Consider the following 16917-nt stretch of genomic DNA (forward strand, 5'->3'; position numbering starts at 1 on the left):
GGGAGCCTGGTGGGCTGCCGTCTCTGGGGTCGCACAGAGTCAGACACGACTGAAGCGACTTAGCAGCAGCAGCAGCATAGGTATACCATAGGATGGTTGTACAAATTTTAATAGAAGCAGATCATGCTATGCATGGGGCTTCTCAGGTGGTGCTAGTGGTTAAGAATCTACCTGTCAGTGGAAGTGACACAAGAGACTCAGGTTTAACCCCTGGCTCAGGAAGATTCCCTGGAAGAGGGAATGGCAACCCACTCCAATATTCTTGCTGGAAAATCCCATGGACAGAGGAGCCTGGCAGTGACAGTCCAAGGAACCACAAAGAGACACAACTGAGCGACTGAGCATACACATACACAGACTTGGCACATTGGGAACACTTGATCAATATTAACTCTTATGGCCTCTTCTACCTCCTACACTACCCTTTCTCGATCTTCAGTGTGGGGTAGCCTCTAGAGGTATGTCTTTGGTGATCTTCTCCCTGAAAGATCTCCACTTCCACCATCACCTAAACAGATATGGCTGTCATTCTAGCCTCCAACCGACCTCTCGCCTCTGCATATCTCTTTCTGGTTTCTCAACAGGTTGGCACGCCATACTCAAAACCTATACTTTCCACTCACCACAAAATTTGTTCTTCCCCATGTTCTTCCTATCTTTTTCAGAGTCATTAGCATCCACTGAGTTGTCCAAGCCAGAAATACTGTAGTCAGTCTAACTCTTCTCTCTTCTAACAGGTTATGATTGAGGCAACTTGGGATAATCTGCTCAGCATTCCTTGTTTCTCTCCACACAGGGTAAACCTTTGAGTAACCACGTTAAAACAATGGGACACTGTATCTCATGGCAGTGAATTGGTCCAGGGGTAAACAGCTGAAGTAAGCTGAATTTTGGACTTGGAACCACCGGGGACATGAGGTTCATTTTTTTTTTTTTTTTTAATGGTGGAAACAGCAAGATGCAAGGCTAAAGCTATTGGTGTTTCTGTATGTTCTCTGTATGTTTCCCATCATACAGAGAAAATTAATCAGTAATGAGCTAAAATGATATTGACATGAAGAAAAGATAGCGGAGAGAGACCCAGAAGGACTGAAATCCCTGGTTATTCATAAGACTCAAGTGTCTCCCTCCTCTTCCTGACACTTGATTGTTCACCTGAATGAAGTTCAGAAGGGTGAAAGCTTGGAGTGTAAGGGTCAGAGGAGGATTACCGCTGAGACTCGAGAGGTGAGTGCGTGTGTGTATGTGTGTGTGTGCACACTCAGTCCTGTCTGACTCTGTGACCCCATGGACTGTAGCCCGCCAGGCTCCTCTGTCCATGGGATTTCCCAGGCAAGAATACTGGAGTGGGTTGCCTTTTCCTTCTCCAGGGGATCTTCCTGATCCTGGGATCAAACCCATGTCTCCTGTATTTGAAGGCAGATTCTTTTTCGCTGAGCCATCAGGGAAGCCCCAAGAGGTAAATAGAGGTCCTATAATGCAGGGTCTGAAACTACTTGAAAGAGTTTGGAGTTTAAGAGCAATGGAAAAAACTGAAAAGTTTTAAGCAGAAAAATGACATGATTAACTTGGTATTTTCTTAAGTTCACTTTGGATACATTGTGGAGAAGGGATTAGGGATGGTAGACAAAGGGGCAAAGCTCAAGGCACGGAAATCACTTGGGAGATTGCAATAATCCAAGAAGAAATGACAACAGCCAGGACCAGGGAAATAGCATATGTGGGGGGAGGGAAAGTAACAATATTAACAATAGACCGAAGGAAGCAACAGGTCATATATCAAGGAGCCGTGAACAACCAGAAAGATACAAACATGAGTGAAAGTCCAGCCATTGGATTGGACGTTCTTGGAAACTTAAAGTGAATGATGCAGTTTGCTTTGCCATACCTCTAAGGACACTGTTGTTTAAGTGGCTGACAGCTTCTTTCAAGAGCCTGTTTGGACCCAGATCAGTTGCAGTGGGCCTTCCTAGTTCCTTTCTCCTAGATTCTCCCTTGTTTTAGTTGCTGGGGCCCCAAATAGGTTTCCAGACCACATGCAAACTAAAGTGCAGAGTGGATCATGAGAAGAGAAAGGACATTTAATGAACATTAGTGATTACCATAATAATTTCTAATTCATGGGGCTTCCTCCGTACCTCAGTCAGTAAAGAATCTGCTTGCAATGCAGGAGATCTGGGTTTTATTCCTGGGTTGGGAAGATTTCCTGGAGAAGGAAATGGCAACCCACTCCAATATTCTAGCCTGAAGAATCCCATGGACAGAGGAGCCTGGCGGGCTACAGTCCATGAGGTCGCAAGAGTAGGATGTGATTTAGTGACTAAACCACCATCACCACCAATTGTTCATAGTATTACAATAATTTAAACTATCAACTATGGAAGCACCTACTTTGTAGAGCAAATCATATACTAACATTAACTAATGCAAAAATAACAATTGAACTTATATCAGTGGGATTTTCAAAGGAGAATGTGAAAGAAAAGAATAGTATATAGAGAACTTGTACATGCCTATAATTTATTATAATGTGCCTCAGTTGTGTCCGACTCTTTGTGACACATGTGTGCTCTGTCCATGGAATTTTCCGGGCAAGAATACTGGAGTGGGTTACCATTTATTTCTCCAAGGGATCCTCCCAACCGAGGGATCAAATCCACATCTCCTACATCTCCTGCGTTGGCAGGCAGGTTCTTTACCACTAGCACCACCTGAGAACTTGTATGTGCCTATAGCAACAAGAAAATACAGAGAAAGGAAGCCTTTGCAACATTATCATGGGGTGGCTACAAAGTTTCACTCTCCTGGGCAAGACTCCTGAAACTTTGCTCAGAACAAACATACTCCAGCCCTGTTGGACTGATAAAATAATTCGTTGAGAAGATAATAAAAAAACAGAGTGTCCTAAGCAAGTTTCTTGAACTTCGTTCAAAAGAGTGTTGAAAATATAACTGCTTAAAGGACATTCCATTGAAATTGCCATAGTGATGGTCCTCTGTTTGACTTTAACCCAAGCTGGTCACTCTCAATGAATAACTGTGATAGCTGAGTTTCTTGTGTGTACTGTGTGTGTGAATGAGAGAGAAATATTTACCTTTATGATGAATGTACTTTATGAAAACCAGAACAGTGAGCTAAACTGTCCACTTTAATGACTCTCAATGACTCTAGAGAAAATGCAGTTTCCTTTCCTAATAATAGGAACATTTTAACATAAATTATAGTAAAATGTCATGTTATAGAAAAACATTGCATCTTCTTGCTAGTTCAGTTCAGTTTAGTCGCTCAGTCATGTCCGACTCTTTGCGACCCCATGAATTGCAGCACACCAGGCCTCCCTGTCCATCACCAGTTCCTGGAGTCCATGTCCATTGAGTAGGTGCTGCCATCCAACCATCTCATCCTCTGTCGTCCCCTTCTCCTCCTGCCCTCAATCTTTCCCAGCATCAGGGTCTTTTCAAAATTTTCTTGCTAGTAGAAGTTAGCTATTGTCAAATGCACAGGAAACAAAACAAAGAAGTGATTTTTAGTTACTCATTTCCAAGGGTAGACTTTTGTAACCTATGATGCAATCTGAACTGTCACCTTCTCATTCCTTAATTAAAGAGAAGACCTGGAAAGAGGAACCACACTTGGTTGCTGGAATCTCAGATCTAAGCTGATTTCCAACACAATGACCACCTCAGGATTTACCGTGGCAAAGCTGCTTTATAAATTTTTGTTGAATTATTGAAAAGTAATGCACGTTTTATTCACTCATATATACCCAATGCCAAGCACATAGAATATGACTGGCAAATAACTATTGGCTGAATGAATAACTAACCCTAACCCAAATTATGACAAATTTGGCCCTCTGCATTCTTCTACTTGCTCTTCAGTGACTTATTCCTTGGTTTCAACAACATTCCCTTCCTTCCTTGTGATATCGTTTGAGGAGGAGCCTAGTATGGTAGTTATTTGCTCAGGCTCTAGAAACAGACAAACCCATTTTCAAACAACAGAAACTCACTTCTACTACCTACTAGGTGAACAATTAGTTTGACCTCTAGCCTCACTTTCTTTACTGGTAAAAGGAATAATAGTATTACCCTGGAGAGCCGTTATGAGGCTTAAAGCAAACACAGCATATGAAGCATGTAGCCCAGTACCTGGTGCGATACTGGTTCAATGGTAAAGAATCCTCCTGCCAGTGCAGGAGATGCAAGAGACGCAAGTTTGACCCCTGGGTCAGGAAGATCCCCTGGAGAAGGAAATGTCAACCCACTCCAGTATTCTTGCCTGGAGAATCCCTTGGACACAGAAGCCTGGCAGACTACAGTCCGTAAGGTCTCAAAGAGTCAGACATGATTGAGCACACATGCAGGACAACGACACAACCTGGTCAGCACTGAGTCAAGTTGATACATCACATACAGTTACTTAACTGCACCCCTGTTTAAGCTGTGTATTTCTCCAAATATTAAATGACCCCAAACTACCACCCCACCACCACACACACACGCACACACACACATGCACAAAGTGGTTTTCAACCCATTTTGCCAATCCCTCGGAGATTCTGAATGGGACAAAGTAGGTGAATAAATAGTTAATCCCATTTGGGTACTGTAAAACAGGAAGAGTGTGGGAGACTCCTCTAAGTTAATGATTACTCAAGAAAGTAGGTTTGGGCTTCCGTGGTGGCTCAGCAGTAAAGAATACAAAGGCCAATGCAGGAGACATGGGTTGAATCCCTGGTCCAGGAAGATCCCACATGCCTCAGAGCAACTAAGACTGCGCTCCCCAACAAGAGAAACCACAAAAATGAGAAGACAGCACACCATGACTAGAGAGTAGCTCCCGCTCGCTGCAACTAGGGAAAAAGCCTTCACAGCAACAGAGACCCAGCACAGCCAAAAATAAATAAATAAAATTATTAAAGAAAAAAAAAAGAGAAAGCAGTTTTGCTTAAGTACAAAATCAAGCAGAGTTGATTAACAGCAAGACCATGCAAGAGAAACACAAGATATGCCCCCAAACAATAAAACAAGGGTGGCATGAGACCCACATCGTGCCCAGTGAGCTCAGTAAGTTAGAACACACTATCTGCACATATTAAAAACAATAATTTGTGAACCTAGCTTGGAGGAGGAAATGATGATGGAAGCATGATGCCTACTCAAGAAAGACAAAGAAGTTCTTCTCCCCCTCCTCACTTTTCCTTTGATTATAAAACTGTAGCCCAGTAAGTTCTGGGGGGTGTGACACCCCTCCTCTCCTACCTGCTTGTAAGCCTCACAGGCATCCTATTCTAATATCCATCTTATCCATCACTTTGCCTCTCGCTGAATTCTTTCTGTGCTGAGACATAAAGGACTGTGGTACTAGAACTCTTTGGAGCCCCTCAAAATGACACCGAATGGTTTCAGTTCTGTAATTATTTGATGATATTAGTTTCATTTTGCTAAAGATACAGTTACCTTGGGAAGGAAGAGGTTACTGACAAAGTGGCAGTCAGGGTCCCTGTTCATTTCCAATAGGAGCAGTTTCACTTTGATTTCTTTTATAAATTGGAGTTATTTGAAGATTTAAAAGAAAAAACCCCTGCTAAAGTCAAAGCTTGAAACCCATGATCCTACAGGACATCACTTCTCATCTGTTTTAGTGCAGTCATAAAGACATCTGGTCTACTCCTTGCCAGTAACTAGCTGGGGTGCCACAGACAAATCAGCTTCTCTGCCCTAATCTCCCTACTCCACAAAATGCATAGTTTAGAAAGATAATGTCTAAGGTTCATGTTTTCCTATTAGTTTTATTTCTGCTGCTAAGTCACTTCAGTCGTGTCCGACTCTGTGCGACCCCATAGATGGCAGCCCACCAGGCTCCCCCGTCCCTGGGATTCTCCAGGCAAGAACACTGGAGTGGGTTGCCATTTCCTTCTCCAATGCATGAAAGTGAAAAGTGAAAGTGAAGTCTCTCAGTCGTGTCCGACCCTCAGCGACCCCATGGACTGCAGCCTACCAGGCTCCTCCATCCATGGGATTTTCCCGGCAAGAGTACTGGAGTGGGGTGCCATTGCCTTCTCCAAGTTTTATTTCTAGAGATCAACAAAACTCATACAGAAAAGTTGTTTTGAATAGCTTGATGAATTAAAACTTTCTCACCATTTAACTCCAATAAACATTTAACTCCAATAACCTGGGACACAATATGTACACAATATGTACAAAATAAGTGTGTTGAATGTTAAACAAGTGAATGAATGATTTATTTGCTGATTAAAGTTGTGATAGAACTTCATGGGTCCCTACTTTGCTCAAATGAGTTGTGGTGGGATATGACAGTTCTTTTCTAGCTGCTGAGGGCTCCGGGAAAGTGACAAGAGCATAATTCAGGAGAGCAAACTCCAAATGACTAGGAATAGGAATTCTGGGTAACCCGCTTGTCTTACCTACCAATATATTGTGAATCCTATTAACCTGTCAGTCTTTATATCTCTCAAGCTTATGTCAAATCCATCTCTATTTGCTAACACAGTAGGCCAACCCAGCATCCTCTATTCTCACAATAGCCTCCTTAGGGTCTCCATACTTCCACTCTTGTTACTGCCAATCTCTTCTATTAATAATTAGGTGTTAAAGATGGTAACCACAACACTATATGCAAGACAGCAAAAGAGACACGGATGTGAAGAACAGACTTCTGGACTCTGTGGGAGAAGGCAAAGGTGGGATGATTTGAGAAAACAGAACTGAAACATGTATAGTGAAAGAAGCAGTCCAATTTCAATGTATGAAACAGGGCGTCAAAGCCGGTGCACTGGGACAACTCTGAGGGATGGGATGTGGAGGGAGGTGGGATGGGGAGGGAGGTGGGGGCAGCATTCAGGATGGGGGACACATGTACACCCATGGCTGATTCATGTCAATGTATGGCAAAACCCACCACAATATTGGAAAGTAATTAGCCTCCAATTAAAATAAATAAATTGATTTAAAAAATAATTAGGTGTTCATCCTCTATCACTAGAACTTGTTTGTGTCTTTCAGGGCACTAGCACACATTTGGTTTATTTTGTTTCTCTCACTAGACTCTGAGCCCTATGAAGTCAGAGACCTTTCTTATTCACCCCCTCTTATTCAGCCCATCCCCGTACCCCCACCTAGTGTTTAGCACCTGGACGCCTTTTCATAAATAGTCAATGAATGAATGCGTGTGAATTCTCAGTCTCAGCGACCCTGTCTTAATTCACCTTTGGGTTATCAGGACCGAGGGCTATGCCTGGTGCCAAGCAGATACTGCATAAATACTTGTTTCACGTTTGGGTCAACTGAAGAAGGGAGGACTCTGCTCTCTACGTTATAAACAAAGCTGAATTGTCACTCTGCTAGTTGCTTGACTTTGACCCTGGCCTTCATTAACTGACAAATGAGCTAATTTCACAGGGTTGCTTTACGATGCCCTCTGTTTGGTAAAGGGCTTTGCAGAATGTGTTACATGGCGTATACTCAACATTCCCAGTAGCAGTGGTGGGAGGTCCAAAGTCTAGAAGTGGAAGGGGCGGGGCGAGAAGCTTGGTGCAGATAATGCGTTCTGAGGCTGCGCGCCGCTTGGCCCTCTGGCCTCGCCGTCCTCCCCTCCCCCGCCGCCGTCGCCTGGGAAACGGGACGCGTTCGCCCGCCCACCGACCGAAGCTAGTTTCATGGCAGCCACGAAGAAAGCAGTTTTGGGGCCGTTGGTGGGAGCAGTGGACCAGGGCACCAGCTCGACGCGCTTTTTGGTTTTCAATTCAAAAACAGCCGAACTACTTAGTCATCATCAAGTGGAAATAAAACAAGAGTTTCCTAAAGAAGGATGGGTGGAACAAGACCCTAAGGAAATCCTGCTGTCCGTGTATGAGTGTATAGAGAAAACGTGTGAGAAACTTGGACAGCTCAATATTGATATTTCCAACATAAAAGCTATTGGTGTCAGTAACCAGAGGGAAACCACTGTAGTCTGGGACAAATTAACTGGAGAACCTCTATACAATGCTGTGGTGTGGCTCGATCTGAGAACCCAGTCTACCGTTGAAAGTCTTAGTAAAAGCATTCCAGTAAATAACAACTTTGTCAAGACCAAGACGGGCCTTCCACTGAGCACTTACTTCAGCGCAGTGAAACTTCGTTGGCTTCTTGACAACGTGAGAAAAGTTCAAAAGGCAGTTGAAGAAGATAGAGCGCTTTTTGGGACCATTGATTCATGGCTTATTTGGAGCTTGACAGGAGGAGCCCATGGAGGTGTCCATTGTACAGATGTAACAAATGCAAGCAGGACGATGCTTTTCAACATTCACTCTTTGGAATGGGATAAAGAGCTCTGTGAGTTTTTTAAAGTTCCAATGAAAATTCTTCCAAATATCCGGAGTTCTTCTGAGATCTATGGCCTAATGAAAGCTGGGTCTTTGGAAGGTGTGCCCATATCGGGGTGTCTGGGGGACCAGTCTGCTGCATTGGTGGGACAACTGTGCTTCCAGGATGGACAAGCCAAAAACACGTATGGAACAGGCTGTTTCTTACTATGCAATACAGGCCATAAGTGTGTATTTTCTGAACATGGCCTTCTGACCACAGTGGCTTACAAGCTCGGCAGAGACAAACCAGTATATTATGCACTAGAAGGTTCGGTAGCTATAGCTGGTGCTGTTGTTCGCTGGCTAAGGGACAATCTTGGAATTATAAAGACCTCAGAGGAAATTGAAAAACTTGCTAAAGAAGTAGGTACCTCTTATGGTTGCTATTTTGTCCCAGCCTTTTCAGGCCTATATGCCCCTTATTGGGAGCCCAGTGCCAGAGGGATCATCTGTGGGCTCACTCAGTTCACCAATAAATGCCATATTGCTTTTGCTGCACTAGAGGCTGTTTGTTTTCAAACCCGAGAAATTCTGGATGCCATGAACCGCGACTGTGGAATTCCACTCAGTCACTTGCAGGTGGACGGAGGGATGACCAACAACAAAATTTTGATGCAACTGCAAGCCGACATCCTGTATATCCCGGTAGTGAAGCCCTCGATGCCGGAAACAACTGCCTTGGGAGCTGCCATGGCAGCAGGGGCCGCAGAAGGGGTCGGCGTGTGGAGTCTCGAGCCTGAGGATTTGTCAGCTGTCACGATGGAGCGGTTTGAACCTCAGATCAACGCCAAGGAGAGCGAAATTCGTTATTCCACATGGAAGAAAGCTGTAATGAAGTCCATGGATTGGGCTACCACTAAGTCTTCAGAAAATGGTGACACTGGAATCTTCAGTAGTCTACCCTTGGGCTTTTTTGTAGTGAGTAGCATGGTAATGTTAATCGGAGCCAGGTACCTCTCAGGTGTGCCATAAATAATACCAACTCCTGGATCCCAAAGATCTTGACCTAAGGAGAGAATTCAGTGATTCTGTCTCTTAATGTGCTGACACTATTCATAGACTCTGATTTTATTTACAAGCCACTTGCTGCATGACCCTCCAAGTAGACCTGTGGCTTGAAATAAAGAAAGTGAGGCCGAAAAAAAAAAAAGTGATTTCTCAATTAGGAAAAAAAAAACAAACAAACCCAGCAAGTTTTGCATACAAAAAGTCACAAACTACTCCCCTGAACTACTCAGGTGTTGTTGTTTTTATCCAACTTTCTATTAAAATGTTGAAGGAGAAAGGGGCATGGTGGGGGGATTGGTAGTCAACTATGTTGATTTGCCCTGTTCCAAACTCCCTCTAGCAATGACTTGACAGCTACCTCCCACTTGGTGTTGGTCAACTCTACAGTAAGATTTATAAAGAAAATGTAGTGTGTGCTCACAGGATGAGGCACAATCTGTTATTTAGTTGCAAAGTTGTGTCTGACTCTTTTGCAACCCTATGGACTATAGCCCACCAGGCTCTTCTCTCCATGGGATCCCAGGCAAGAATACTGGAATGGGTTGCCCTTTCCTTCTCCAGAGGATCTTCCCAATCCAGGGATCCAACCTGTGTCTCCTGTATTGGCAGGCAGATTCTCTACCACTGAGCCACAAGGGAAGCCCGAGGCACAATTTAGAATCACTCCATTTATTTAGCATATCATAAATGGAATCCTTCCGTGGCAAATCTTAGGGTAAAAACTTGAACCCTAAACACAGCCTGCAAGGATCTGATTCGTGGCCACTGTTTTTGCATCATTTCACTACAATCTCCTTGTTCTCTGAGTTCCCATTATATTTGCATGTATGAAGTAAATGAAGTATATTTATATACTTTAGTTTCAGCCACAGGACCTTTGCACATGTGCTTCCCTTTGCTTGAGTTAGATTCACCTTTATAATTAAAGTCAAGGTCACTCCTTCTGAGACTGACGCTCCAGTCTAAGTCCTAGAACCTTCTCATTCATTCACAGTAGGGTTTCACTTTGCAATTACACACCCAATGGTGTGGTTAATTTTTCTTGTTTCTCTCCCCGCCCCACCCCCACCCTCCAATCCCAATTTGTACTGAGAGCAGAATTGATGAATGAGCTAGTGTATCCTCAGCGCCCAGATTGGTTCCCGGCAAGAGATAGGTATTTAATAAATGTCCATTGAATGAGTAGGCGAAAGGTTTCCAGGATAGGTGTAGGAATCTGAGACACAAAGCTAAGGAGTCCCCCAGAGTTTGGGAGTGGTGTGGGGGACACAGACCAATAAACAGATGGGTACCAAGCTCCAGAGAAGCTAACTCTTGCTCCTACCTCCAGCTGGTGGGAGAGCCTAACCCTTCTCCAGCTGCAGACACTTTAGGAGGAAGAGGTGGGTTTAAGAGCGGATGCTGAAGCCGGACGCACAGTAATCGATCTCTGAACAACGGCCAGGGTTCGGTGGAGACCCCCGGGTTTCTAGGCTAATTGCAGGAACCCGAGTTGCCGGGCTTGGGCAGGTTGCCAGCTGACCCCGCTTGCCGACCCTTGTGCCCAGCGTTGCGCTCTCTCTTCGGCGCCCTGGCGAGTCAGCCAATGCGCTCTGGGCGCCGCAGCTGCTCCCGAGCCCCGGCGCTCGTGATTGGCAGCCCCCAGCCTCAGCCCCGGCGGGCCCTCCCACCCAAGACCAAGTCCAGTCCGCGCCCAGTCCCGGGCGGTCGCTGCCTCCTCTGCGCTCGGGAGCCAGGAGCTGGCCCGGGCGGCCGCTCACACCTTGCAGGCGCAGCGGAGCAACGAGATCCCAGGCGACCGCGCTCAGCGCCGCCCTCGCTCGCCACGGCCGGGCCATGAAGGTCGAGTTTGCGCCACTCAACATCCCGCTGGCGCGGCGGCTGCAGACGGCTGCGGTGCTGCATTGGTTGCTGTCCTTCCTGCTGTTCGGTAAGGACGCCTGGCCGTGCAAGATCCAGGCGAAACCGCGCGGTGCTTGGGGCTCCCTCTGCTCCTTTCCGGACCGTCGTTGTCGGAAAGTCCAGGGACGTCCTTAGACCCTCCAGCCCCACTCCCTTTGTAAGCCTAATCTGGCAGGTCACACGGGGCGTGGGTAACTAATTTGGGATTCCCCTCTTTGATTCATCCTTTCACATGAAGCTCGTAGCGAACGACTGATTTCCGACTTAATTTTCCCCAGTGCTGTTTTTAAAAATCGAGGCGTACCTTTACCCCAAGTAAAAGGCCCAGATTTACGGCTCGATGGGTTTTGACACATGTATACATGCAAATGGAACCACGACCCAAGCCAGCTGGAAGACAAGGCACTTAAGCCTCTCGAAGTAGACAAACTCGTTTATTGAATTACGGGTTCGGAAATTGACTCAATGCCCAAGGATCTGAAACCTGATCCCTTCCTTCTCTCCACCCTAAGGACAAACATCTTGGTTAGCTTCTCCGTGTTGAAGGTTTCCGGGATGCGGAAAGGTACCTTGCTGCGGATGCACCATGCACTAGTTGAGCTGGGTGGCCTCTGCCTGTAAACAATTCAACCCCGGAGAATGTTGTCCTAGCCAGCTCTTAAATTAAGCCCAGGTAGGAATGCACAGGAGCCAGTCACTAGATGGGGCAGGGGACTTACCTGTGCGCCTTTCCTCCGGATATTTGTTCTGCTGTTGGAGTAAAGGGGTTGAGGGGGTCAGGGTTAAGGGGGGTGGTACGAGAGCACAGGAATTATTGGGAACCTAACCGCTCAGACAGGACTGAGCGACTAACATACGCAGCCGATTCAGAAGACTAGTTATTTGTATGCTCGAAGACCATGGGCTGTACACTGGAGGCCACAGTAACAGTGATAACTCATTGCACTGTAGAGGTTTACCGTTTTGAACAGTCTTACATTTTGAGTGTCTTGGATCGATGGTTCTCAACCCAGGCTGCAATTAAAATGACTGGAGAACTTTCTTAAAAAAAATAGGATGCCCATGGTCTCTCCCTAAGAATTTTGAATTCATTTATTTCAGAATGGAACCTGCACACGGGGATTTTTTTTTTTTTAATAAATTCTCCCGAGTGCAGCTTGAGTTTACTAAAAGAGGAAATTGAAAGCCTTAGCTCATTAAGTCCTCCTAGGCCAGACTGTTGAGACAGCATTATATTTTGTTTTGCTCTTGGTCAAAGTACCATGGAGATAATAGCTACACTTATCAAGGCCTTGGGGTGTGCCAGGTGCTCTCTGCCAACTACAAATGGGCACATGCCGCCTACCTCTACAGTGCTAAGCACCATACACTGTTAACCATGTAATCTTCACCACAGCCCTTTGCGGTAAGGACTGTGCCTTCTTGCACTCATTGTACAGATGAAGGAACCAAAAGGTCGAGTGAATTGTTCATGGGTTAGTAGGTGGCGGAGGAGCTGGGGGCAAACCTGAATACTCTACCCAGACTTCCTGCTTTAACCATTCTGCTGTCCAGTTTAATGTCTTGAACCTGGAGACTGACCTCACTCACCAGTCAGCACATCTCTGATAGCCCGCTGTCTTTTCCTTCCATGGCCCTTGCTGATGCTTATATCTGTGTATGTCTGTGGCTACTTGAGAAAGGTCTGTATTGCCATCCATAGGTAAGCAGAATTTGTCACTCTAAAATATGTTTCTTTGGTTTATTAATTATTTGAAGCTGGTTATTTTCTAAAAAGCACCAAACAATACAAAGACAGACAAAACAAAACACTCTGAAAACCCAGCAGGAGTTACCCTTTTGTAAGTAATATTCACATTTATAAGAGAAATCTCTATTTGTAGTTGTGTGTCCCTTGCTGTAGGAAAGAGGATGACCAAATCTCTAGAAACCTATCAAGTGGAGAAGGGAGGGAAAATGGAGAAGGGAGGCTTATGGTTTGGTTACCTGGTTATCGGTAGGGCTGGGTGAAGATGGAACCATAGGGCGAAAGCATAATTAGGGAGTTTGGGGTGGACATGTACACACTGCTATGTTTAAAATGGACAAGCAACAAGGTCCTACTGTATAGCACATGGGAGGAACTCTGCTAAGTGTTATGTGGCAGCCTAGATGGGGAGTTTGGGGGAGAATGGATACAAGTGTGTGTATGGCGAAGTCCCTTCGCTGTTCACCTGAAACTCACAACATTGTTAATCAGCTACTCCAATACAAAATACAAAGTTAAAAAAAAAAGTCTGTCAAGCCACTGTAGTCTGACTCAAATTAGGAGTGGTGGGCCATGTCCAATCCACTCACATCTGGTTATGTGGAGCTCTACCACTCACCTTGTGACCTTCAACAATTACTACACCTCCAAGAAGCCAGGTTATCTGTTCTGCAAGATACCTTCAGGATTCCTCTGCTATTTTGGAGGGCTAACTTGTTCCTCAATTATCTGTTGTTGTTCAGTTGCTCAGTTGTGTCCAACTCTTTTCAACCCCATGGATTGCAGCCCTCCAGGCTTCCCTAAACTTAACCATCTCCCAGAGTTTGCTCAAACCCATGTCCATTGAGTCTGTGATGCCATCCAACCATTTCACCCGCTGTCATCTCCTTCTCTTCCTGCCTTCAATCCCATCATCAGGATCTTTTCCAATGAATCAGCTCTTCACATCAGGTGGCCAAAGTATTGTAGCTTCAGCATCCGTCTCTGTATTTCTTCTAAAAGGGAAGTTGGAGCTAAAACCTTGATGAGATTTAGGTGAAACATTTTTGCCAGTCCTATTCCAAGGTGTTGCTGGGTGCTCATGTCACATTATGTCAGACCCATGTAATGTCCAGTTGTCCCATTATTAGTGTCTAAGAGTGGTCAGTGGGTCCAGGTAAGAAGTAATGTGAGGGCTGGTAATTGACATGGGTGCAGATAAAAGTTCCCCATTGACCATTGATCTTTCACCTAGTCTCTGTTAATGATCCTTGACTAAATTAATTTTTATTTGGAACTACAAAATGGTAATTTTCCTATTGTCTCATTCTTTCTTCACATATTAGCTAGAATTTACACCAGGAATAATTTTTCCTATCATCTATGGCCATTGCTTACCCTACAATTCCTTTCTTACAGGGAAGATAAGGATAAACACTTATTTCTTTCCATTTTAATTATTTTAAAGAGTTGTAATATCTCCTTTCAATGGTGACAGAAATTTTATTAACTATGTCTTTTAAAATCTCTAAATGAAGATCTTGGAATACATTTTTCTTTCCACCATCAGGAAATGAGTTTAAACTATTACCAATAGCACTTGAAATATATTTTTTAAAATAGCAAATTGCTTCATTTAGTCATGAAATCAAATACTCTTTCCTTGAGATAAATGTTAAGTGCTTGTTTTTCAATCTTACAACATTGTATTAGTTTTAGGTATACAATGTAATGATTTGATTTCTCTGTTGCAAAATGATTTCCACAAGTTTAGTTAACATCCATTACCACACAGTTACAATTTTATTCTCTTATGATGAGACCTTTAAGATTTACTCTCAGCAACTTTCAGATATACAATATTATTAACTATAGTCACTATGCTATACATTACATCCCCAGAACTTTTGATTTCTAGTTTCGATTTCCATTTTTCTAATGAGAGATGTTGAACATCTTTTCATATTAAGCTATCTGTCTTCTTTGGACAGGGAGGCCTGGTGTGCTGCAGTCCATGGGGTCGCAAAGAGTCGGACATGACTGAGAGACTGAACTGAACTGTCTTCTTTGGAGAAACGTGTGTTTAAGTCTTCTACTCACTTTTTGATCAGGTTGTTTGTTTTTCTGGTATTGAGCTGGATGAGCTACTTGTATATTTTGAAGGTTAATCCTTTGTCAGTTGTTTCATTTGCTATTATTTTCTCCCATTCTGAGGGTTGTCTTTCCCCTTTGTTTATAGTTTCCTTTGCTGTGAAACAGCATCTAAGTTTAATTAGGCCCCATTTGTTTATTTTTGTTTTTAATTTCTGTTACTCCACAGTTCGTTTGCTCGTTTGTGTCAGACTGTTTGAGACCCCGTGGACTGCGGCATGCCAGGCCTCCCTGTCCGTTGTCAACTCCCAGAGTTTACTCAAACTTATGTCCATTGAGTTGTTGATGCCATCCAACCATCTCATCCTCTGTTGTTCCCTTCCCCTCCTGCCTTCAGTCTTTCCCAGCATCAGGGTTCTTTTCCAGTGAGTCAGTTCTTCACATCAGGTGGCCAAATTATTGGAGCTTCAGCTTCAGCATCAGTCCTTCCAATGAATATTTAGGACTGATTTCCTTCAGGTTGGACTGGTTGGATCTCCTTGTGTCCAAGGGACTCTCAAGAGCCTTCCCCAACACCACAGTTCAAAAGCATCAATTCTTCAGCGCTCAGCTTTCTTTATAGGCCAACTCTCACATCCATACATGACCACTGGAAAAACCATAGCCTTGACTAGATGGACCTTTGTTGGCAAAGTAATGTCTCTGCTTTTTAATATGCTGTCTAGGTTGGTCATAACTTTTCTTCAAAGGAACAAGCATCTTTTAATTTCATGTCTGCAGTCACCATCTACAGTAATTTTGGAACCCCTGAAAATAAAGTCAGCCACTGTTGCCACTGTTTCCCCATCTATTTGCCATGAAGTGATGGGACCAGAAGCCATGATCTTTGTTTTCTGAATGAAGAGTTTTAAGCCAACTTTTTCACTCTCCTCTTTCACTTTCATCAAGAGGCTCTTTAGTTCTTCTTTGCTTTCTGCCATAAGTGTCATGTCATCTGCATATCTGAGGTTATTGATATTTCTCCCGGCAATCTTGATTCCAGCTTGTGTTTCTTCCAGTCCAGCGTTTCTCATGATGTACTCTGCATATAAGTTAAATAAGTATGGTGACAATATACAGCCTTGACATACTCCTCTCCTGATTTGGAATCAGTCTGTTTTTCCATGTCCAGTTCTAACTGTTGGTTCTTGACCTGTATACAGATTTCTCAGGAGGCAGGTCAGGTGGTCTGGTATCTCTTGATCTTGAAGAATTTTCCATAGTTCTGATCCACACAGTCAAGGGCTTTGGCATAGTCAGTAAAGCAGAAGTAGATGTTTTTATGGAACTCTCTTGCTTTTTTGATGAGCCAACAGATGTTGTCAATTTGATCTGTTTCCTCTGCCTTTCTAAATCCAGCTTGAACATCTGGAAGTTATCGGTTCACGCACTATTGAAGCCTGGCTTGAAGAATTTTGAGCATTATTTTGATAGTGTGTGAGATGAGTGCAATTGATGGACATGAGTCTCAGTGAACTCCGGGAGTTGGTGATGGACAGGGAGGCCTGGCGTGCTGTGATTCATGGGGTCGCAAAGAGTCGGACACGACTGAGCAACTGATCTGATCCGATCTGATCTTGAACATTCTTTGGCATTGCCATTCTTTGGGATTGGAATGAAAACTGACCTTTTCCAGTCCGTGGCCACTGCTGAGTTTTCCAAATTTGCTGGCATTTTGAGTGCAGCACTTTCACAGCATCATCTTTTAGGATTTGAAATAGCTCAACTGGAATTCCATCACCTCCACTAGCTTTGTTTGTAATGATGCTTCCTAAGG

At 44.2% G+C, this 16917-nt stretch overlaps 2 protein-coding genes across 3 annotated transcripts in view; both read left to right on the plus strand.

Moving 5' to 3' along the window:
• Positions 1-7113: 7113 nt before the first annotated feature.
• LOC129646819 (glycerol kinase-like) lies at positions 7114-10668 on the plus strand. Its single transcript, XM_055573593.1, has one exon. The coding sequence runs from the start codon at positions 7685-7687 to the stop codon at positions 9344-9346; it is 1662 nt and encodes a 553-aa protein (XP_055429568.1). The 5' UTR covers positions 7114-7684; the 3' UTR covers positions 9347-10668.
• A 111-nt stretch (positions 10669-10779) lies between these two features.
• Positions 10780-16917, plus strand: part of MOGAT1 (monoacylglycerol O-acyltransferase 1) — a 35802-nt gene continuing 29664 nt past the window's right edge. Inside the window, exon 1 of one of the 2 annotated variants that reach the window (XM_055573594.1) lies at positions 10780-11312. In XM_055573594.1, coding sequence (XP_055429569.1) covers positions 11219-11312 — 94 coding nt within the window. In that variant the 5' untranslated portion in view covers positions 10780-11218. The remainder of the gene's footprint in view (positions 11313-16917) is intronic. The other variant, XM_055573597.1, reaches the window with a different exon arrangement.

This window comes from Bubalus kerabau, chromosome 3, assembly GCF_029407905.1.
Source record: "Bubalus kerabau isolate K-KA32 ecotype Philippines breed swamp buffalo chromosome 3, PCC_UOA_SB_1v2, whole genome shotgun sequence".
Taxonomy (NCBI): domain Eukaryota; kingdom Metazoa; phylum Chordata; class Mammalia; order Artiodactyla; family Bovidae; genus Bubalus; species Bubalus kerabau.

What these genes read in the sequence shown, in the direction of transcription:
- LOC129646819 (XM_055573593.1), top strand. Translation starts at nt 7,685, where the DNA reads ATGGCAGCCACGAAGAAAGCAGTTTTGGGGCCGTTGGTGGGAGCAGTG.